The sequence below is a fragment of the Mytilus trossulus genome, chromosome 8 (assembly GCF_036588685.1).
Source record: "Mytilus trossulus isolate FHL-02 chromosome 8, PNRI_Mtr1.1.1.hap1, whole genome shotgun sequence".
NCBI lineage: Eukaryota > Metazoa > Mollusca > Bivalvia > Mytilida > Mytilidae > Mytilus > Mytilus trossulus.
Window position 1 is genome coordinate 6,813,030 of NC_086380.1, and position 24,519 is coordinate 6,837,548.

The 24,519-nt window shown below is 30.8% G+C and overlaps 1 protein-coding gene across 2 annotated transcripts; it reads right to left on the bottom strand.

The window, feature by feature from the left end:
- Positions 1 to 1,672: 1,672 nt before the first annotated feature.
- Positions 1,673 to 24,439, bottom strand: LOC134728195 (inactive peptidyl-prolyl cis-trans isomerase FKBP6-like). Of its 2 annotated transcripts, none has more exons than XM_063592701.1 (14): positions 24,300 to 24,439; positions 17,746 to 17,845; positions 16,618 to 16,830; positions 15,751 to 15,840; positions 12,530 to 12,661; positions 11,708 to 11,778; positions 11,077 to 11,136; positions 10,072 to 10,131; positions 9,109 to 9,306; positions 8,126 to 8,235; positions 7,683 to 7,762; positions 6,090 to 6,183; positions 4,518 to 4,644; positions 1,673 to 3,846 (listed from the first exon to the last, which is right to left on the bottom strand). In XM_063592701.1, the coding sequence occupies exons 1-14, from the start codon at positions 24,309 to 24,311 to the stop codon at positions 3,793 to 3,795; spliced, it is 1,401 nt and encodes a 466-aa protein (XP_063448771.1). In that variant the 5' UTR covers positions 24,312 to 24,439; the 3' UTR covers positions 1,673 to 3,792. The 2 variants fall into 2 exon arrangements, with proteins under 2 accessions (XP_063448771.1, XP_063448772.1); XM_063592702.1 differs by lacking the exon at positions 24,300 to 24,439 and adding an exon at positions 18,592 to 18,791.
- Positions 24,440 to 24,519: the final 80 nt, after the last annotated feature.

A 24,519-nucleotide genomic window follows, 5' to 3' on the forward strand; every position in this document is an offset into this window, starting at 1 on the left:
CTTGTTGTTTCAAGAATCAAAAATACCCATTAAATTGTAAACAAGCAAGAAAGTGTTCATAGTACATGGATCCCCTTTCACACTATCATTTTTTATGTTCAGTGGAACATGAAAATGTGGTAAAATCTCTAATTTGGCAATAAAGGTAAAAAGATCATATCAAAGGGAACATGTGTACCTAGTTTGAAGTTCATTGGACTTCAACTTCATCTTCATCAAAAACTACCTCCACCAAAAAATTTAATCTGAAGTGGGACAGAGGAATGAAACTAGAGGCCCGTCGCTCACCTTGGTCTATGTGGATATTAAACAAAGGACGCAAATGGATTCATGACAAAATTGTGTTTTGGTGATGGTGATGTGTTTGTAAATCTTAATTTACTAAACATTCTTGCTGCTTACAATTATCTCTATCTATAATTAACTTGGCCCAGTAGTTTCAGAGGAGAAGATTTTTGTAAAAGATTACTAAGGTTTACAAAAAAATGGTTAAAACATGACTATAAAGGGCAATAACTCCTAAAGGGGTCAACTGACAATGTCTGTCATGTTGACTTATTTATAGATCTTACTTTGCCAACATTTATTGTATTTTAAAGTTTATCTCTATCTATAATAATATTCAAGATACTAACCAAAAACAGTTCAGGGGCAGCAACCCAACAACGGGTTGTCAGATTCATCTGAAAATTTCAGGGCAGATAGATCTTGACATAATAAACAATTTAACTGCATCTAAATTGCTCTAAATGCTTTGGTTTTTGAGAAATAAGCCAAAAACTGCATTTTACTCCTATGTTCTATTTTTAGCTGTGGTGGCCATCTTGGTTGGTTGGCCGGGTCACGCCACACATTTTTTTAAACTGGATACCCCAATGATAGTTGTGGCCAAGTTTGGTTTAATTTGGCCAAGTTGTTTCAGAGGAGAAGATTTTTGTAAAAGATTACTAAGATTTACGAAAATTGGTTGAAAATTGACTATAAAGGGTAAAAACTCCTAAAGGGGTCAACTGACCATTTCAGTCAAGTTGACTTATTTGTAAATCTTATTTTGCTGAACATTATTGCTGTTAACAGTTTATCTCTATCTATAATATTATTCAAGATAATAACCAAAACAGCAAAATTTCCTTAAAATTACCAATTCAGGAGCAGAAACCCAACAACATGTTGTCCGATTCATCTGAAAATTTCAGGGCAGATAGATCTTCACCTAATGAATAATTTTACCACATGTCAGATTTGCTCTAAATGCTTCAATTTTGGGTTATAAGCCAAAAACTGCATTTTACCCCATATGTTCATTTTTAGCCATGGCGGCCATCTTGGTTGGTTTGGGCGGGTCACCAGACACAATTTTTAAACTAGATACCCCAATAATGATTTTGGCAATGTTTGGTTAAATTTGGCCCAGCAGTTTCAGAGGAGAAGATTTTTGTAAAAGTTAACAACGACGGACGACGGACACAGGAAGCCGGATGCCAAGTGATGAGAAAAGCTCACTTGGCTCTTCGGGCCAGGTGAGCTAAAAATGGACGGATGGACAAACAGATGAAAGAACAGAAGCACAGACAAAAAAACATAATGCTCATCTATGAGGCATTATAAATGGGGCATAAACATCAATTTAGGAGATATCACAATCAGGCAAAAATAAAAACAAACATGGGAATCTGGTTTTATCATTTATAGAAAAAACTATAAAAGGTTAAGACAAAAAAAACAAAAAAACAAAAAAATAGAAACATCCCTGATTTACAAGCAGCTACTTTTGCTCATATTTGACAATATACACTAAAAAAGCTAGTAGATGTCATAAACATTCTCAGTACTGTAAAGTTTGAAAGAAAATGGTTGTACACAAAAAAATAAGAAACTGGTATAACTTGTGATATAAATTTAATGTTCATTAATCAAAGAAATACTATATCATAATTATTTAGAAATATTCACAAAGCACCAGTGAATCAAATGATTCTAAAGTTCATCTTAAAATTAGATATTTGAAAATACCTCAAATGGTATAGAAACCTTCCAGTACTTGTATATTTACAAAACTTTTAAACACTATTTCTGCTATTTGTATCATACAGTGGTGCTTAATTAAACATATGTGGTTTATAAAGGAAGGCTACACTATAGAAGTAATACATTGGTGCATTATATAACATGTGAATTACAACAGTAATGTTAGGAACACAGCAAATGGGGGTATCATGACAATAATGGCTCTCTTCAATTGGTGTTTAAAGTAAAATATAAGTGACACTGTAATTTGGTACATTTAATGGACATTATTTTTTTAATATTAGTAATGAAAAATATATATTTAGATTTTCAAAAAGAGAACTTTGTTTTAATAGATTTGAAATAAATGAAGCAAAATCATTAAAAATGAAAAGTTCACAGGTTGTAGTTTGCAAACACAATCAATCTTCTAGTGACAGATCTGAACTGTGCAATCATGCTTAGAATGGTGTTTATTGTCAATCCTTAAACTAAAGGTCTGATTTTTTAGTATAAAATACAACAGCCTGAAGCAATTTTTTGCTCAGTTATTTTAAGAAAAAAAAGTTTAGTTCATATTTATAAAAACTTCTTACATTTTCTTTTTAAAATTGTAAAATCAAAACATAAAAGACATTTATACCAATTAACTTTCATGTTGTTGGAAAAAATTCTATGAACATACATGTACAATAATAAAAATAGGATTAGGAAATTTAACTTGCCTAGTAAAATATCCAACTTAATAAAGTTTCTCTGAAACTAGAAACTACTTTCATTTTTATAAGTTTTTCATTTCAATAATGATTCTATATACAATATACATATTTACATAAAAGTGGACGGCTTGATGAAAATTGAATGTTTGGTACTTAAAACTTGGAAAACGATGCAAATCATTTGAAATAAAATTTATTCTAAAGTATGAAAACCATGTCTTACAAATTTAGAACTAAAATTGACAGAAGAAAGCTTATACTTGCTTAAACATTTTAGAAATTAGTTTATAAAACACAAGTACAAAACTGTACATTGCATCCTTGAATTTCTAAAAATACAAAATTCAGTTATCTGTTAATCATAACTTTCATAAACTGTGACTAAAAGAGAATTATCAATTATAAAAACCATGACAACGAAAATCATATAAAATACAAAAAAGACTGTATTTCTGTCAGAGAACATTAAACAACCGTTAAATCTCAGGTGAAATTATTTGAGCGTCCGGTGTGTCAATAGTTCTCTATTCTGTTTCTGTGGTTTTTTTTTCATTTAACTATTGCTTTAAATATACATTGCATAGTTTTACAATATTTGTTCATAATGATAATAGTCAATTTTTCTAAAGGCTGTTCCAGGAAATACGTCCCCTCAGGGAAGGCAATTTCTTAAAATTTAATTTGGGTGGTTGTATTTGAAATAGCAAAATGCAAAGGAAGTCTTGTTCTAATCTACTTTTATTTCTGTGGGTGGTGGTGATTAAAAAAAAGTGCCATCCCCTTGGGGGACATGATATTTTATGGAACAGCCTTTAATGATGATGTATCATTATTCTGTTTTTGTTTTCTTCATTTTACTCCATCACATATTACGCAACCTTTTTTCAATCATTTGTACACTACACTTCTACTACAGTTTGATTAATACTGCAAGGTAAATTCACTATTGGGTTTTTCCCTTTTTGAAGTAACTCAAACTAGATTACACATAACAGTCCTCTACATTCACATTGTATATAATACTAATGGACATTAACATTTGGACATGTGTAATGACTTGACTAGTTTATGCTGTTCCCTCTTTCTTCATCTTTGTTATCTTGAGTCTATAATGTTGACCCTATAATAAATACATCACATGATTAAAGCCATATCTAGATATGCAGCAGGGAATTTACTATTGTTTCTAAAGCACCCATGTCCTACTGTATATTCTCTCTCTCAAACAGTATTTCTAGTAGAAACTTGAACAGAATGATTTTATAGATATTTTTCGATGATTGGAAATGAATAACAAAAGGTGCAGTAGATAGAATGAATGCTTACTATGCAGTTTAGGTTTTGCTCATTGTTGAAGGCCATCAACATGATCACTGACCTGTTGTTGTTAATTTAAATGTCATTTGGTCTCATTTATTCTTATTCCATTAATTTACAAATGAAAACATGTTTATTTTTAATTTTAGTTCATTTATGTCTTGGAGTTTAGTGTGACGTCCATTTACACTAAACTAGTACATATTTTTGTTTAGGGGTCAGCTAAGCACTGTTACATGGTATGGAATTTTCCTCGAAGTGTCAAAGACATGTGGTGGCATTGGGCTGAATTTGGCTGCTTGGTCCTATTCTGGTCTTTATGACACATTCCCCATTTCCATTCTTAATTTTATTGAGCTAAGCACACGTAAAACAACAATATTATATTTGACAGAATTTTAAAATTGCATCATCTTTCCAATTTTAATTTCTTTTTTGAATACTAACTTATAGTACCAATAAGTTTATACTTACGGAACCAATCTGTTTACAGTTTAATCCAAGATTCTCACATTTCTCCATAATACATGCTATCTCCCCAACAGACAAGTTCAAGGCTGGGAATGGCATGTCATCTTGTAGATCATCTTTAATGAACTCACTACGAAAAAAATGCATACTAGAGAAGTTGCAAAAAGTAAAAAAGTAAAATTTTGTATTCTTATAGAAAAACAAAGGATACAAGCTATATATTCATGACACAAAGTCAATGCATGCGCAGCAGAAACAACAACAAACTAGAGGCTCTAAAGAGCCTGTGTCCATCACCTTGGTCTATGTGATTATTAAACAAAGACACAAATGGATTCATGACAATGTGGTGTTTTGGTGATAGTGATGTGTTTGAAGATCTTACTTTACTGATCATTTTTGCTGCTAACAATTATATCTATCTATAATGAACATGACCCAGTATTTACAATGGAAAAGTTAGTAAAAAAATTTATGAAAATTGTTAAAAAATTACCATAAAGGGCAATAACTCCTTAGGGGGTGAATTAACTATTTTGGTCAGGTTGACTTATTTTTAGGTCTTACTTTGCTGTACATTATTGCTGTTACAGTTTATCTCTATCTATAACAATATTCAAGATAATAACCAGAAACGGCAAAATTTCCTTAAAATTACCAATTCAGGGACAGCAACCTAACAACTGGTTGATCAATTCATCTCAAAATTTCAGGGCATGTAGATCTTGACCTGATAAACAATTTTATTCCATGTCAGATTTGCTCTGAATGCTTTCGTTTTGAAGATATAAGCCAAAAACTGAATTTTACCCCTTTGTTCTAGTTTTAGCCATGGTGGCCATCTTGGACACATTTTTAAACTTGATATCCCAATGATGATTGTAGCCAAGTTTGGTTTAATATGGCACAGTAGTTTCAAAGGAGAAGATTTTTGTAAAAGATAACAGACGATGTTGGACGACCATGATGACGGACAACAGACACAAAAGTGATGAGAAAAGGTCACTTGGCCCTTTGGACCAGGGGAGCTAAAAACACACACACAAAAAGCAAAGAAACTGTATTCCATACTTACACGAACAAGATAATAGTGTTACTTCTTTGAATGCTTTTTAATTTACTGAAATAATCTGTACTATGATCCAAACATTCACAATTTAGGAAGCTCTGATATGTAGTAAAGTGAAACCATATCACACTATCTTGTTAATAAATGTTTTCATTAGCATAATGTTATATCTCAGTTAAACAGACAATGGTGTTGGATGGTTGTTTAATATCCAGTGGCAAAGAACATGCTGGCATAATGCGTTATAACAACTTATAGGAAATTATTTTCTATTTTCTGAGAAAAAGGCAATGAAAATTGCATGGGACATTATGCACAGACAGAAGGATAGTCATACTGACAGATAAACAATGGGTATAATGAATGTGTTACTCTTACTACATGTGTGCAAATTATGATAAATAATTCTTTTAAGACACACAATATCTAATAAACTTTTTCTCCAGATGTAAATCTAATAGCATATTATAAAGTGATGCACTAATAATATTTAAAATGAAACTTACAGTAGTTTTTCTTCAACCATCTTCTGAAAATCATCTGTAACATTCAAATTTTTTTCTAACTTTTTCTTTGCTTTCAAGTTCTCTTTCTCTTTTTCTAAAATTGTATAATATTTCAAAATGTTCTTTATATTGATAAATCATGTCTAAAATATAATCTTCTTTAAAAAGAAAAAGAGTGAAATAAGAATGTGTCCCCAGTACACAGATGCCCCACTCGTACTATCATTTTATATGTTCAGTGGACGGTGAAATTAAGGTCAGAACTTTAATTTGGCATTAAAATTAGAATGATCATATCATAAGGAACATGTATACTAAGTTTCAAAGCCTTGACCAAAAACTTTAACCTGAAGCAGGACAGACGAACAAACAAACGGACGAACGGACAGATGCAAAGACCAGAAAACATAATGCCCTTCTACAATAGTAGATGGGGCATGAAAATATATGTTACAGTGGCAACCTAAGAAAATGTGTGATGTTGCGAAAATCTTCTGAAAATAAAACCTGATGTTGGCAGAATTCAATGAATCAGCAACAAACAATACTAGATATTGTAAATTGACATTTTTAGAGGAAACCAAAAGAGTCTTTAACATTAAACCAAAGGCTCTAAAGAGTTAATAGAATACAACAAATGAAGATGAATCAATTTCTTAGACAAAACTGAATGTATAATTCACTTCAATTCTATATCAGTGTTATAATTTAAGATGGCTGAACTGTTTTATTTGATATGTTGATTGATTGCTTTTCCTGTCAGTACTCAATTACGTAATGGTGCATGCACAAGCATGACATGTTTCAAAGTAATTTCAAGTTCATGTTAATGCTTGACAATTTGGAAATATCTGCAATAGGGAAAAATATATATAGAACTTCCAAGTGATTATTCTAAAATATATATTTATACTAGACATATATAAAGGAGTTTGAACCATAATGGTTACACTGTCAGATGTGTAATGGTTTGATGCTTAGGTGCATTTTTGATCAATGACTATCAATGCAACTCACAGATGAGAAATGGTAGAAAATGACTGTGATATGAATTTATTGTATTTTCTTATGGTTGACTGTATACACTAGACAGTTTCTGTATACTTTAGACAGTTTCTGTGTACTTTAGACAGTTTCTGTATACTTTAGACAGTTTCTGTGTACTTTAGACAGTTTCTGTATACTTTAGACAGTTTCTGTGTACTTTAGACAGTTTCTGTGTACTTTAGATAGTTTCTGTGTACTTTAGACAGTCTTTATACAGTTTGTGTGTACTTTAGACAGTTTGTGTGTACTTTAGACAGTTTCTGTGTACTTTAGACAGTTTATGTAGAGTTTAGACAGTTTATGTGTACTTTAGACAGTTTCTGTGTACTTTAGATAGTTTCTGTGTACTTTAGACAGTCTTTAGACAGTTTCTGTGTACTTTAGATAGTTTCTGTGTACTTTAGACAGTCTTTAGACAGTTTTGTATACTTTAGACAGTTTCTGTGTACTTTAGATAGTTTCTGTGTACTTTAGACAGTTTTGTATACTTTAGACAGTTTCTGTGTACTTTAGATAGTTTCTGTGTATCTTACCTAAGTAACTTACCTTCAGCTGACTGTCCTGTAGGTTTCGAGAACATCTTTTGATACATGTCCTTTTCTACCAAACTAAACTTTTTAATGTCTCTACAAAAAATGTATAAATCTTCTATTTTAAACAAGCAATTCAAATCTATCTAACTCAATTTTAATCAACTACTATCATTACAACTTATTTTCATGCATACTTCTATCACAGCTTTTTTCATATCTGCATATACAAAATTTTTTACATATTTAAGACAAATAATATTTGTGCTATTTTTTCTATTTGTGTTTTCCCAAGAACTTTTTAAGAATCATTTATACTAAATAAAAATTATATTTCATGGATAATAGAGGTCTTAAAAAAACGCAATCCTCATCGAAATCATGTATTCATCTTGTATTTCTGAAAAAAACTCATGTATGCAATAACAATGGACTTATTCATCCTGTTATGTTTATTACTTGTCCAATTCCTGGAGCTCTTTGTTTATTTCTGTGTTATTTGGGTTCATCCTCTGGGCCCTCTTCAACATGTCTCGTGCTACTTCAAAGTGGGAGCTCCTTCGATGTGCCTGAAAGCAATTTCAGTAAAGTAGGATTATTGGTACACGAGAAAGCAACAGTTGCCCAACAAAACAATAAAATGGACAAACACATTTTAGGGATAACTAACCATATTTTTATATCTTTCTTGTTCTCTCTCCCCCCCCCCCCCCCCTTTTTTTATTTACATCTTTGAGGGCCATGACCTTCATGATGAATAACAGTAAAAATTCTTGCCAAATGATGTTAAAGGTAGATCATTTTTGGTGCATGAAGATAAAATGAACACTTTCTTTCAGACAATAACAAAACCAACTTATTTTGACAAATCATGTTAATTCATTTCTAAAATCAAAGGTAACAATAATTATTTAAAATTTCTGACAAATCAGATAAGAATATTTTGACAAATCAAGGTAAAATTTTAACCAATAACAGCAGCAGAAAATTACTGTTTGATGTCTGACAGTAAAAGGCATTCCTACCATAATATTTCATAGTTAAATAGTTCACTGCTCCCTTCAGATCAAACTATAATAATATATATTGATGGTTCACACTGAAGCTTAGTTATTTTAAATGCCAAATGAGAAATAAATTGTTCTTTTTGTCAAAATGTTGCACCTTTATTTGGGTAAAGTTCTTGTCTAGATACTGTGGATTCATTATTATTCGTTGGATACCAATTTTTGTGGATTTCGTGGGCACAGTAAAACCACAAATCTAAATATTCAAGGAATGATAATTTTTCTATAGGTTTGTATGCAGACTTGAGCAAAACCACAAAATTAAATATCCACGAATATGCAAGTTTTTCTTAATCCACGAAAATTGGTACCCACGAAAATAAATAAATTCACAGTATTCAGAGATGCTTGACTTTACATGCTACCTTTACTTACCTTTCCTTGAAGGAAGAGAAGTTTGACATTGTTTGGCTCTATTTCTCTTCCCTTGTTGCAGTAGGTCATCACCAGATTAAATTTATTTTGTTTTGATGCACACACAGCCATGTTAGAGTACAGAGTAAACAGCTTCCCCCTGTGAACTTTCTCCTCCTCTTCATCTTTAACGTGCCTTGATTCTAGCATTATTGCTGCCTAAAAATAAAGAGAAAAATGTTCTGATTTTGTCATTTATACAAGAAAATCATGCAGAGAACCTATAACAATATGGCAATGTCAAGATATAAGGAATTAGCAAAACTTTACTCACATGTAGAGGACTTTTGAATTCATGCACTTTCCAGTACATTTCTTATGTCACAATGCTATTGTTATTACATTAAAAGTAAGAACCAATTATTTAATGACCTTGAGAACAGGGGTTGTCACAAGGCAACCGGTGTAATTATTACCTCTTCATGAAAACAACTCCTGATTAGTGTACCGGACTCATCAGGCATACATGGATTTGTAATAAGTTTTTAAATGAAGTATTTCGAAATGAAATTGCTTGGGCAAAGTGGAGATTATTCAATTCAATGATTTTGGATTGTCCATTTCAAAATATCTATTTTAACATGAGTCCGTTATGTGAGGAAAGAATTCAATAATGTCAAAAGACTGAGTTTCTTAAGACTTCTCCCTTCCAAACTTGTAGAGCATGCTTATATCAGAGGAAACCAACACACATAGCTCCTCGCTGAACTGTCAATCCTTTTAATAATTATGTATACCTCAGGGTGCAGGATTTTCCTGCTATATTGAAGACCCATTGGTGGCCTTCAACTGTTTTCTGCTCTTTGGTTGGGTTGTTTCTTTGACACATTCCCCTTTTCAATTCTCAATCTTATACAGAATTAAATTTCAAATATATCTGAAACAACACTTTCACTGTAAATAATAAATGAAAAAATACTGTACCTTTTTATAATGGCCAAAGGCCTTATGGAATGCCCGTTCTTTATACACTTGTAATCCAAGCTGAAATGAAAATTTGATTGAAGTAAATAATTGGCTGATATTCATACTACTGTGGAGTCATTTCTTTTCTTGGGCACTAATTTTCGTGGATGAATGAAAACTTGCATATGTGTGGACATTTAATTTCCTGGTTTTGCCGAAGTCTTTACACAAGCCTATAAAACATTTGTCATTCATTGAACATTTATTTTCGAGGTTCACCTATATCAACTAAACCACGAAAATTGGTATCCAACAAATAATAATGAATCCACAGTAATCCTATTGTTTTGAATAAAAATGTAATTACCATACACAAAATATTATAAAACTTTAAAACATTTCTTTTGTAGGTGCAGAGATTTTATAATCTAACTGAACATGCTATAGCTTTCATTCAAATTTCCTTTTAACAAATATAAATGCATTAGAAAAAGTTTGCACAGGCTTTTACAAATCAGAGATAAAAAGACCAAAGTGTACAGAATAAAGAAAATTTAAAATTTAAATAGATAATAGAGAAATTTTACCTTAAATTTAGCTGGATCATGAAAAGTATGAGCCAATGACTGAAAACCTTTGAAAAATATTGATATTCTAAATCGAGAATAAAGAAATATTAAAGAATAGAGAATTGAAGATTTTACATCATTACTTACAAAAAGCCCCAACATAAATATTACAAACAGTAGATTTAAGATTTATGTTACAGTAAACAACTAAACAAAATAATAAAACCTAAAAAAAATAAGCATGTATATTTTAATTTAGGTAGATACATTTAACTTTAAAACCAAAACTACTTTATTAAAGAGATTTTTAAATAATGATATATCAATTAATGCAGTTATTGTTTTTAAAGTTTAAACAAAATCATTTTCTTATATCCTCATGAAATATTCAATGAAACCCATGAAAAAACTTATGTATATAAGTGTGTTCTGCTAAAGTGCCACATTTCCTTACCTGTCTTTCAACCTCAACAAACTTTAGAATGTCTGAGAATTCTATCTTATCCCTCTCTTCCTGCAACAAAAAAACATAGAATTTTTATTTCAGTGGTATATTGTCAAGGATACTATTTAAGTTGCATATCCTTAGATTCTAAAGATAAATTTAACTTAGAAGTTTGGTTAAAATGCCTCAAAATCAAGTATCCAATTGTACAAAAGGTTCACATGTACCTTATCAGTGCAAACCAACTTATCATAGTTCTATATTTAACTATTTTTTATTAGATATGTTTTCTTTATACACTGTATTAAAACAGATGAAATTATATAGGATCCAGCTCAATTAAAATAAAGATAAAGATAAATATTTTCTCAACCCACAACATGTTACATCTTCTACATAAGCAACACGACAGGTGTCACATGTGGAGCAGGATCTGCTCACTCTTCCAGAGCACCTGAGATCACCCCTAGTTTTTGGTGGGGTTTGTGTTGTTTATTCTTTAGTTATCTATGTTGTGTCATGTGTACTTTTGTTTGTCTGTTTGTCTTTTTCATTTTTAGCCATGGCGTTGTCAGTTTGTTTTAGATTTATGAGTTTGACTGTTTGGTATCTTTCGTCCCTCTTTTAAAGACTATCCTACCTTTGTCATCATGTCATAATCCTCTATACCTGCATGCTCAACAAAATTCATCAGCTCCAACTTAAACATTACTAAAAATAACAACAAATGTGTACATACAATACAGGTAAATAATGGATAAATAACATGTCAGTGTTGTCATTCACAAGAAATGAAACATCATATATAACCTTTTGAATAAGTAGCAAAATAAGCCTTGTAAATTAGTTACAGTTTCAAAATTTACATGTTTTGTGATTGTATTAAAATAAATAATTTTGCCAACTTCATTGTGTTGCTATGGTATTTTACAATCAACTACATTTTCTGCAGTGTTGGTGAATTGTGCCTCATTCAAAATTATATAGGAATTTGTGTTTGTCATTTTTTCATTTAATGCCACTTTTTGTTTGTTCTGCTACTTTGGTCATGTCAAGTGGTTGTTTTTTTATTAGTGAAGATTATAAGCTGCAGTACCTACATTAAACAAGAAAACTGTGAATCCTTGTCAACCATAAATTGAGTCAGACACAGCTTGCCACACAAGGGTAAGAGAATGTCATTGTTCTGGAGCATTTCTGATGACTGATGTATGGTTTACTGCACAATGTAATTTACTTTTTCTAAAGCTCAATATCACTTCTTTAATTTTATTGTCATTTTCACATTTTTGATTGGAATGAGAAAAGTATGTCTCCTCACTAGCTCAATTTGACCATAATTTTTTGCAAATGACAGACACAATTTTGGTATTTCACATTAGACATAGTAGTGAGGACCAGTAAATATTTTCAGGACCACCAAAGATAAAAAAATTGAGAACTCCTGTCTATATCACATTACCTGTTGAATTTCCAGGAATTCTGGGTTCTACACCAAGTTTACCATATGCATAGTCTGGTGAAACCAGTAGTTGAGCTAATTCTCCCTTCTTCATGGTTCTAATGCAGATCTCTAATCCAGGAAGTAGCTGATCTATAATACAATAATATTTCATCTTAACTAACAAATAATTCACCTAAAGTTTATTTAGGTTCATAGTTAAATCAAGATATAATTCATCCAAGGCTCTACAATCTGTACCTGTACATTGGCATTGCATAAGGTCATGTTTTTCTCTGACTGTTTTTAAATTAAGAATGGAAAAAGGGAATGTGTCAAAGAGGCAACCCAACAAAAGAGCAGAAAATAGCAGAATGGTCTTCAATACACTGAGAAAATAACAATAAAATTAACATCTTTATACTTAATCTATTAGATGTTGGATGTGTACCGGTTGATATTTTAGTCTGACAAGCATCATTGCCATGATTATTTCATTAGTTGATATTGACTAGATGTCAGTAACTGTGAGTACTCTCAGATCTTTATTTTTTTGTTGTTGTGATGTGTAAGTACCCTGCCAATTAAGTCTGATCTGTGTATTCTGTTTTCTGTTGAAAAACCTTAGACTGAGATTTCTGTCAGTGAAATTTTAGATTATTTGAAATTTTCTTCTATGGATGACTTCCCAAGAGGAAAAAGGGAGTTACCCAGTCAGTAAGTGAGCTTATCAAAATATGAATATTAATATATTTGAGCAATTTCTAGAAAAATACCAAACCAACAATTTTATCCAATATTATGGCCTGATTTTAAAATTCCTAACACTATGAAAAAATAATCAAGATTTTGGTAAGTTTAACACTGGTGATTATTAAATATGTTAGTCATAATTACAAAAAGTTATATATATATATATAAATTTATTAAATGATTAATAAATAATGTTTCATATTATCTATGTTTTAGTTAAGAGAAAAAAATTAAGTTATATACAATGAGCAAATTTATGTTTGTCCTTAAAATCATTATACAGTGAAATGTATTCATACATGTTATAGTGTTGTATATAGGAAAGTCAGAGAAAGTCAGAGAGAGAGAGAGATTAAGTAAATGCAGTTTATATATAAACTTAAATAATCTTATTGCATGATTGTTAAAATTCAATTAGTCAGGGATAGGTGTTTTATACTGCATTATTTTCTATTGTAATATTAATGGGACAAATATGATAATTTTCACAAACTGAGGCGAATAATAGTGTAGTGTGTGCTTGGCTGCTCTCTTGTATCCCCTGTAAGATAAAGATTAAAATTTCCAATAAATCTATCATGGCTTGCATACAATATTTCCTGAATAACCTCTGGAAAATATATGTATGCTTAATACTTATACAGTACATTCCGGTTATTTGCATAGCCTATTTGTCAGACGAAATTATGCAATAAAGCGGAGTGTGCTTATATCCGAAATGACAAATTACGGAGTCAAATGACATCGATAGTGCAGATCAGCAAAGAAGAAAGATGTACGTCCATAGTCCACTTACAACATAATGAATGCTTATTTATTCTAATAAAAGTTATTTGTCTACTGTCATACATTTTATTTCATTGTGTATTCTTTCAATAAAGTTTATAAACACATTTTGTTTTTTGTTTATTTATGTACCGACTTTTCCTTTACCTGAGATACGATAAGGAAATTGTTCTAAAAATAGATTTGTTTCTATGACCCGGATGTACAAATTCAATTGTTACGCTTTGTTTAAAACAAACTGTTTAACAATACTACACAGTTTATAATCATTGTAAACAATAATTGTGTAATGAACTGCCTTTGATATTCAGTATTTACCAATTACACAGTGATGTGACACTGTTACTTTAACACCGCTAGTTTCGTTTATGCAAAGCAGTTAACAGGTGATGGGGCCATGCACGGGTTATTTGCTGGACACGAGTGTTGAAAGTGAGAAAATATAATAATCAGAAGTTAATTTTCTTTTAGAAAAATATTAAAAAGGAAAGATTGATGTATAAAATTCTTCAACCATATATAAATGCCCTGTAATATTTAACATAAATGTAGATCACCCAAGCTGAATTACGAAATTACACATTGGATAATGATCGATAATTAGCAGGCGTTAATGTTTTAAAAATTCACCCAAAATATAATCTATGAACAATGTTTGAAATCCAATCAATAATTAACACCTTTTGAGATAGAAGATCATAGAATGGTTGTGTTTTTACAACAATCAGCTGATTGACATTTTTATGATCTCAAGGCTTAAAATAGAATATGGGAAACTTTACCTGTATACACATCGAGGCCTTTTCTATAATCATATAAACACGAAAGATACGGTTTTAAAACTTTATTTGAATAACACACAAGTAAATGTGAAATAATAATGAAAATTATGATGCATTCAAGAAAAATATACTTACCAAATTGCCGTTTCCGGTCAAAAATCTCGTCAGTTTTAACTGAGCATATCTAGCTGGCGATTATTTTCTATGCAATAAACCGAAATGCCACTTGTAAGGCTATGCATATAACCGGACAATTTAACATTAGGTGAATGGGAAATGGTTTTGTGCAGGAGAAAAGTATGCAATTAACCGAATTATGCTATAAAGCGGTATGCAATTAAGTGGAATCGACTGTAATTCATAATCAATTTTTCATTTTTTTCTATTTGCTGTTGGCTACTATTTACCTTTAAATCCGTTGTTGATATCCCATTTTCATGTGTATTTATATGAATTTGGGGCTAACAAATAATGGAGTAACCTTCACCTTGAAGTTTTTTTTATTTGTTTTGACATGGTGTTATGTGTTTTAAAAGACCATAAAGTTTCTCTGGAAATTCATTTTATTATACCTTTTTAAAGCTTAATGGCATTAATTCTTTCTGTTTTATAAGCATTAGAATAGGAAAAACATTCCTGTTTAATCTTTTAAATCAATTACAATCTTAACTAAGCAATGGTACATATACGCACTATGACCTCTATGACCTACACGCTAGATCACTCCACCACATAGGCTCTACAAAAATAAAGTTTTCCATGGCCGGGTGTTACCTATTGTCTCCAGTTTTTATCAAGGGTTGTCACACAGTAAGGCATGGAGATGAATCTTTACAGATCAGCTGAATTATCTATCGCAAAAATTAATGAAGGATGTAGTCACAAAAATAATATGTACATAAGCGCAAACAAATATCTTACTTTGTCCAAGTTTGTATCTTTCTGGTGCATTCCTCAACCTAGTGGAATCATATGGTTCATCTGCATACTCCAGGAAGGCATTGTAATGAACTGGAATAAAATTAGAATATATTGGTTATAATGTTTTATTTCTGATTATTCAAAATTGTTGATTAGATACAAATGCCCAGCCCACCACTAAAGATGGGAGGGGGCAAATAACTCTGCTTATTAATAAGTAAATCAAACAGATAACATATACATACATAATATATGATTTTTTATAATAATTACGATGTTATGGAATGGACAGACTGATGAACAGACAGACCAACAGACCAGAACACATAATGCCCATAAATGGGACATAAAAAACGGAAACATAAAATCTTGTGAGCATGTTTATCCCTAGAAATTCACTAATTATATTGTGAAAATCTTTATTCAAGCCAAAATAAACATGATAAAACAAAATTGTTTAAAAGTACATCCAATTAATGAAAAGCCAATTATTTCTTCCAAAAGTCAAAGTACTTGGCATGGTTAGTAACAATTTGACAATTCAAGCATTTTCAAACTTATTTTTATAATGTAAACAAGTGTTGAATGGTATGCTGTTACACCAATGTCCTCTCATTTGTTGCTGTCTGCCATTTTAATTTTTAGGCTTTAGCCTACATCAAGCCGTTAATTTTCTCTTTTAAATTATTTCATATTTCATCTATCCAGTCAGATTTTGTGTTATGACTTTTCCTTATTGTTGAATACTGTACAGTGAATACTTGTTGATGGGGTTACTTACCCTTTCTGTTTCTAATGGAAAATTGTTGAATTTGCAATTATGTAAATAATTAAAAAGTCTAAAATTAGGATTTCAATATTTCTTACCCCTAACAATTGCTCCTTCAGGGACTATACTTCCTCCTCCTGGGTGTAAAACTCTCTTTTTCACTCCACCATCACCAGATATATCCTCCATTTTCTTTGCCAACTTTTGAAAGGGAGATAACTCATCATCGTCATCTTCATCCTCCTCATCAGGTATGTAGACATTGTTCAGAATGTCCTCTGGTGGGAATGCTTCTTCTTCTTCCTCATCAGCTGTAGTGAGAATGTCAATGCATACTTTTGAAGGTTAAACTTTACTGATAATAGTTTTTACAAATGAGTTTTTAAATTGTAATAAGAATTTTTCCAATGATTTAATGAAATCATTAGTTTCTATAAAGCAAAATGGGCAAATACAACCAAATAAATTGAATATCCATTTTTCTGTGCATACTGATATCGTAAAATATCAGCTGCTTGGTACAATATGAAGCCTTTTAAAGCTATTTTGTTACGGTCACTTGACAAAAAGCTTCTTTACTGTGTTTAGCAGCTGATATTTTATGTTAGCAATATGCAGGCTACCTGAAAATCAGTACATCTCCATACACCCTTTGTGCTACAAATAATGTCAGATTCACAGTATAATATAACACTTCATGTACATTAAGTGATTCACCAAAATCTGATTTCAAATTTCAAAATTCATAAATTTGACTTAAGGATATGATTTGATTTGCATTATGGTTTGTATTTTCCTTTCTGTAATGTTCTGTCATGTCTGCATTAGTGCAATGCAATCATCAATGTAATGAAGAGCAAATGAGAACAAAAAGTTTTTGCTTTTTTTAAATACACATTTTTTTAAGTTAAACAATTCTTCTTATCTTATGTTAAGTATTTCCAGAATTTTAAGTGGGTTGCTCTGTGAAATTTTCAACTATATGTACATTATGTACTGTAGTGAGTTTGAAGTTTAAAAAAGTAAGTATGTTTGAACAAAAAAGACAATATGAAACTGCATTTTTTGTATTATTGCTTATATAATATCTAATTAATGATGTTAACAAGAATTGTAGGCTATATCTATATCATTTTATATCAAAGCGCTAAATATTAAGCTTAACATTAGTATTTAGTATCATGTAAGATATTTATTAAGAACTATATTATATATTTATGAGTTACCATTTTGGTATTCATCCACTTCAAACTCTACACCCCCTTCTGACTCTCGTAACTTCTGAATATCCTTTTCCTTCAGGCAAACTGTTGCTTCATCACTCATCTGAAAACCAATGTAAAAATAACTATCAAAATAGTAATAAATAAATCTTACCTTTTTTACACCTAATTAAACATTGTTAAATGTACCTGAATTTCAAATTTCAATTAAATTACAAGATTCTCTCCCTTATCTCTCGAACCAATGCTATTGTGATATCGTGACACCAAATCGCCTGCACTGCAGTCGTCCCGTTAGACCACACGACCACCTGGGCGCTACATAAACTGTAACTAATGTAGTTAATTTTGTTATTTAATAAATGTGTAATAACTGATTTTCATTATATATTATAGTCCAGGCAAACTAAAATTTAACCTCAAACATATTTTTGTCAGTTTGTAATTGATTTTCTTAAAATTCATGTAAAATATGATACTTTGATGGGATATTATACATTTGTCTTTGACATGTTTGACATAATGTTTTGAGCGGTGCATAACACCATGACCACTTTCCAATACAACCATGTACAATGTATTTTGTATAGTTAGTGTTGTGGGCGGCACAGTACATTCTATTGAAAATGTACTTTTTACTTTGTAATTGAAAGTGTTGTGTTCAGCACAGAACATTAAAATATAGAATAAACATGGATTTTATTAAAAAATTTCAAGCACAAGAAATTATGTGCAAATTCCAAAAATAATTCAAAGTTTAAATAATAGCCTGTTACATGTAATTGTGAAATGCATTCAGCAAAAGTTTCCAATAAGAATTGTGAAAAATAATTTTAAAACTCCACTTACACCAAAAACCATGATCCTCCAATAATATAAAGTACTCTTTAGTCCACTAAACAAGTCAAATATGAACAAAATCTGTGAATGACTGACAATTCTTATTCTTGACTGCTTATATATACATGATCCATGATCTATATTAATATATTGATGGGAACTAAAACTGAGATTACTTTAATATCAACAGGAAGATAACCTATTGTCATCAGTGTCCAGGTCAAGTACCCTTGGGCAGAAATATTTATCAATAACATGTAAGTATTTATTTTATTGTCATACATGACATAAGAATATTATTAGCAATTAGTGATCTGGAATGATGACATTGTATGGTTTAAGGTGTCACTAAAGATTATACAAGAATAAAGAAATTCTGAAACATGCATGTATCCCCCCTCCCTCCGTCTGGATTATACATACATGAACCTTCGCTTAATTGTGAAGATAGGATTAAGATTAAGTTCTTAGTGAAGTTCTATTTACATTTCAAAACAAATAATTTCAAATAATTTCAAAAAATGTGTTTAATAAAATGTTCTGAAGCACATTTTTTAATTTTCACCTTCATGACCTTGAAAGGATCAAAAATTGAAACTTACTAAACATGCTAATTGATGAATTTTGAAGGAAAAAAATCAGCATATTAAATTTTACACAAAGCTTATACTGGTGTGGTAAGATTGGAACCCTTAATTTCATGAATTTCAACATGTTCAATATTAATAACTTTAAAATTAATATAAAAAACCCAGGATAAAACCAACATGCCAATGCATGCATTGAATGTAAAATGGCATGAATGGGGGAAAATAAAAAAATAAAAATAAACTATTTAAAAATGTATATATATACATCAGTGATGATCCTTTTGAACTTGATTTTATACTGAATAAAATTAGTTTGTTACATCATTCATGTATCTGTGCTGAAATACCCCTTTAGCTATATTTAATGCCCATTATCAGGTGCTTAGTTTATTGCATGTATAATATAATAATGAATTACAAAAATTCAACACCTCTCACATGTCTCATGGGGGTAATCCCCAATTAATCAGAAAAGTTGGCAGATCTGATTACTATGTCACCTGTACATGTACTAGAAAAGACTAAAATCCAGTAAATTCTGCATAAGCTAGTATTAAAGGCATTGTCTGTGTGTAACTGCATGCAGGTACGCATAGCAAAATTGACTTTTGTAGATGCCTACCCGCAACCTATTTTATAACAATGTAATAATGAACTGTCTGTTATTTCCTGACTTTGTGAATTCAGTAAATATAATGGCAAATCTGATGTTTTAATTTGTATTTAAGGTATTTGTTACAAAAATCCAAATTAAATGTAAATGCACATTAAAAGAATAAAATATACTGAATTCGAATAAATATATATTAATAAAAATCTCCAGTGAAACTTATTTTCTTTAAAAAAATCGAAACAAAAACAAAACTTTTACAATATATATATCTAAAACGACTTAAAATAAAGTTTGAGTGTATACATAATTTAAGGTAATACAATAAACATATAAAATTCCATAATCACGTCTAAAACTCATGAGATCCGTTTGATAATTATTTGTCCTTGTTTTAAAATTCAATTTAGGAACATACTTTATCATGTTTATATAATCATGATTATTGTAGTATTAAACCAATTATTAAGACGTTTCAGCCATTGGCCTTCTTCAGTTTCTTTATCATGACTATAGTTAATATTTAGAGAAAATATTTAAAAACTAACTAGGATGTTTTCTACAAAAGGGTATTTATCATGTTTATAGGGACGTAGTAAAAATGAAATCAGATTTGAACCTTTCTTTCAAAGTAGAAATTTTTACATCTCAAATCCTAAAATCTCTGTGAATAATCTTTTTTTCTCACTTTAAGTGATAATTCCCAATTATTTCACATTTATAGGTAATCCGACAATATATGAATATTTGACAGACTACACGTAGCCCACAATGTCAAATTTGGCTATGTGCATGTGGGTACGCACAGACACTGTCATATGTGACGGTAGGCCTTTTACTGTTAGTCTTTAAATATTTCAGGGGTTTGGTTAACTTTCTTTTCTTTTATTCAATCTCCGTTTTATGTATAATTGTTGTAGTTCCGGCCATTTTGTCCCCCCCCCTCCCCGGGCCACTTCAGATGTCCTGGTAGCCTGGCTGGGCCTATGACGTCATTTTGGGGATAAAAATACATAAGCTCTAGGGTTTGGAGGAGTGCACTTTTGGGATTTTAACACTAGTACAAAGTTGACTTTATTATATTCTACATTTTATCTAAAACATTATATCTTACTAACCAGGTAAGGACTTAACTGTAAACTTCACCATCGTTGGACGTCCCTTACAGAACTGAAATGTTTGCAGCAGATCTGCTTCATGCTGCAGGTCTGTTGCAAACAAAAAGCTTGCAGGAACCCTATGAATAATGTTTGCATATGTTTGCAGCTAGAACTCTGCAAACCTCCTGCAAACATTGCAGCTTTTTGCTGCAAGCTTGCGGCAAGTTTGCAGAAACAAATATGTTTGCAGTAAGATTACAGGAAAGACTAGAATATAAGGGAAGTTTGCAGCTAGATTGCAGCTAGATAAAGTAATTGAATTATTTATGAATGGATGTAACATAACTTCTTTTAGAATTTACACATAATATAGATAAATTGGTGTGTACACAACATGACATCAAGATTCAGGACGATTTCAGATGGACCACAGGGGCTTGTTTAGTGGGTCAGATGAGGTTTTACTGTTCAATGGCGATCACTGTCCTATATAAAAAAAAACAGGATAGCGATCGCCATTGACAGTAAAACCTTGTCTGACCCACTAAACAAGCCCCTGTGGATGGACTCGATCCCTAATGGATGAAAATCTCTCAAATAATTAAAGTTGGCCGTTAATAAATGTTATACCAGAAAACAAATTTAAACAATAAAAAAAAACATTCAGAAAAAAAGTGATGCCAATAGGCTCATTTACACTGTCCAACAGTCTAAACTAAAGCTCATACAATACAATACAATACAATACAATATTTTTATTGTCAATCAAAGACGCCCTAAAAGAGCAGTATAATTACAAGCAATTTGTTACAATGATTATTATTAATTCTTAATGATATGCAAATGACAAAATATAGAATAAAGAAAATGAGCCCAAAAGTAAAATTAAAACCACAGATATTTATATATGCATATATTGAGCATGTAAAAATGATTTTAAGCTGTTTTATATGGATGCCATTAGTGCCATAAAATTTTAATTTGGTCTATGAATGATTCACTGGGTCAGCGAATTGGCATAACAAAGTATTTACATTTTTATCAGTTTATCCCTCTCAGTCCAGAGACTGATTATTAAATTACATAAGTGTTTTAGAACTTCTAGATTATCACAACCCATTAGCCATATAAACATATTTTCATCATTACATTTCTTTAAATTAGGATAAGAAATACAAATGTCTTTAATAAATGTCATTCTGTATGTTTCTAATTTTTTGCATTGTAGGAGAAAGTGGATCTCATCTTCCACCTCCTCCTCACAGAGTTTACAAATACGCTCATGAGCTGGGATGTTTTTGTGTCTCCCTGTTTCAATTGAAAGTTGATGGTCCCCAATTCTTAGTTTTGTTAATGCCTGCCTTTGTTGAGGGTTTAGCAGGTTTAAATAAGGTTCAAAATTAAAATTCGTTTTGAATAAACGAAATGTGCGAAGGTTATTTTTTGGTTATTAATACTTCTTACATCATTAAATATGTTATTTTTCCATTCTTTTATATATAATCCTTTAAGTTTTCCCATGACTATTTTTTTAATACAATATTTAGTCTTATGTAGTAAACTGTTGGGAGTGAGATCCAGAAGCTCCAAAACTTTAACAATATAACTATACCATGAAGTGTGACCTTTTTCATGTAGGCTTTTAGATAGTGCCAGAGCTTCTTTAAGTAAAATGTCTTCAGATTTTTCTAAAGTTATCCAATATTTAAGGATGCTTATTAAAATAGACAATTGTATTGGTAAATGTCCCACTTCTGCCATAACCGCATTATTTGTGCTCTTTCTGTTCACACCAAGTATATATTTACAACTTTTTACATTCATTTTTTCAAGTATAAAATCATTACATAGTTTATAAAAAGAAGATGAATCCTTGAGTTTCGAGGGACTGCCAGCACCCCATATTTCTGATCCATATAGTAAAATTGGCTGAATTGTATGGTCAAATATATATGAATGAATGTTGGAATTTTTGGAAGTGAGTCACTAAATGATTTTCTTAGTTTAAAAAAGGCCTTTAATCCCTTTTTGTAAAGTTCAGACTTTGCCTCTGTAAATGCACCAGATGCTGAGAATACAACTCCCAAATATCTATAATGTTTAACATTTTCTAAAGTGATATTATTGATGGTAAATTTTGAACTTAATAAGCGACCAGATGTGTTAAATATCACACATTTAGTTTTTTCATAGTTTATTTTCAGGTTCCACTGCAAGCAATAAGATGACAGCTTATTAAGAGAGGTCTGCAGTCCCTTTTCACTTGAAGATAGCAATACCATATCATCAGCATATAACAAACAACTCAATGGACTCTTATTCAAGAATACTGGATCACTAGAGATATCAAAATCATTCTTTATTTCATTAATAAAGATTTTGAACAAATTTGGGCTTAAATTGTCTCCCTGTCTTACCCCAACATCAGATTGAAAAAAATCAGTCAAATTATGACCTGATTTGACACATAATTTAGTATTGGTATACAATACAAATACAAATATAAATATTTTATTGGCACAAACACAATTACAATAATTGGCAAAGGCCCATATTACAGTGCATTACAACAATGAATACAGCATACATTTACTAGTATTTAAATATGTTATAAATGAGACGCTAAAATCTCGTTTCTATACATCATACATTTATGTATATAAGAACTAGTCACTTTCAGGACTTTTAAAGAATTACTATTAATACAACTATTAATATTTAGCTGATTTTCACTACAACATGTAGGAAGTATATTTAATATCTTATTTTTAAAGTTAAATCTATAGTTTGAAAAAAATTCACATTTCAGTAAAAAGTGATTTTCATCTTCTACCTCACCTGATTTACATACATTACAAACTCGTTCGTCGGTGGCTAAACCTAGATATCGCCCCTTTTCAATAGCAAGATTGTGTGCACTCAATCTAATTTTACACAGAGATGACCTTTCTAATCTATTACTTAGAACATCAACATAAGAACTACGCTGCTTTGAATTATGAAATTGTTGGTAAAATTTTAGTTTTGATGAATCATGAATTTTTGATGATTGATCCTGTGTGCACTGATCAATCACTCGTTGTTTAATACTTGGTAGATATTGTTTAATAGATGTATTAATACATGTTTTTCAATATATGATAAAATTTATCACTTACACCAATTTGTCTCAGCTTATAGAAAAGCCCCTGAAGCCAAACTGAATCAAAAGCTTTTTTAAAATCAATAAAGCATGCATACAAAGGTTTACTCCCTTTTTTTGTATGTTTTTCAATAAGGGATCTTAGAACAAACATGTGATCCACAGTACGTTTTTTCTTTGTACAAGTGTGGCTGTTGAGAAACCACATGGTTCAGCTGTTTAACTTTACTCTTTAGGGAAACTGTGTGGTAAAGCATTGGCCATTTGATTCTTACATGTGGGTCCATTGTTCTTGGAAAGGTTTTTTTCGCAAGTCAATGGTATCAAAGCCTGAAGCTGTTGAAATAGCAAACTGTAAAATTGTCCAGATCTCAAAATGAAAATAGAGGTATTGTTGATTACCAAAATTAGACACGAAAAGAAACGTACCTCTTTGTAAAAGTTCTAGGACTGTGAACCCATTCTTTAAGAAAATTATTACAAGCATTTCAAATC

Coding starts and splice junctions, on each gene's coding strand:
- LOC134728195 (XM_063592701.1), bottom strand. Junction 16,831..17,745: donor AGTGGATGAATACCAAAATG/GTAACTCATAAA, acceptor TTCTCACTACAG/CTGATGAGGAAGAAGAAGAA. Junction 8,236..9,108: donor TTCTCTTCCTTCAAGGAAAG/GTAAGTAAAGGT, acceptor AATTGCTTTCAG/GCACATCGAAGGAGCTCCCA.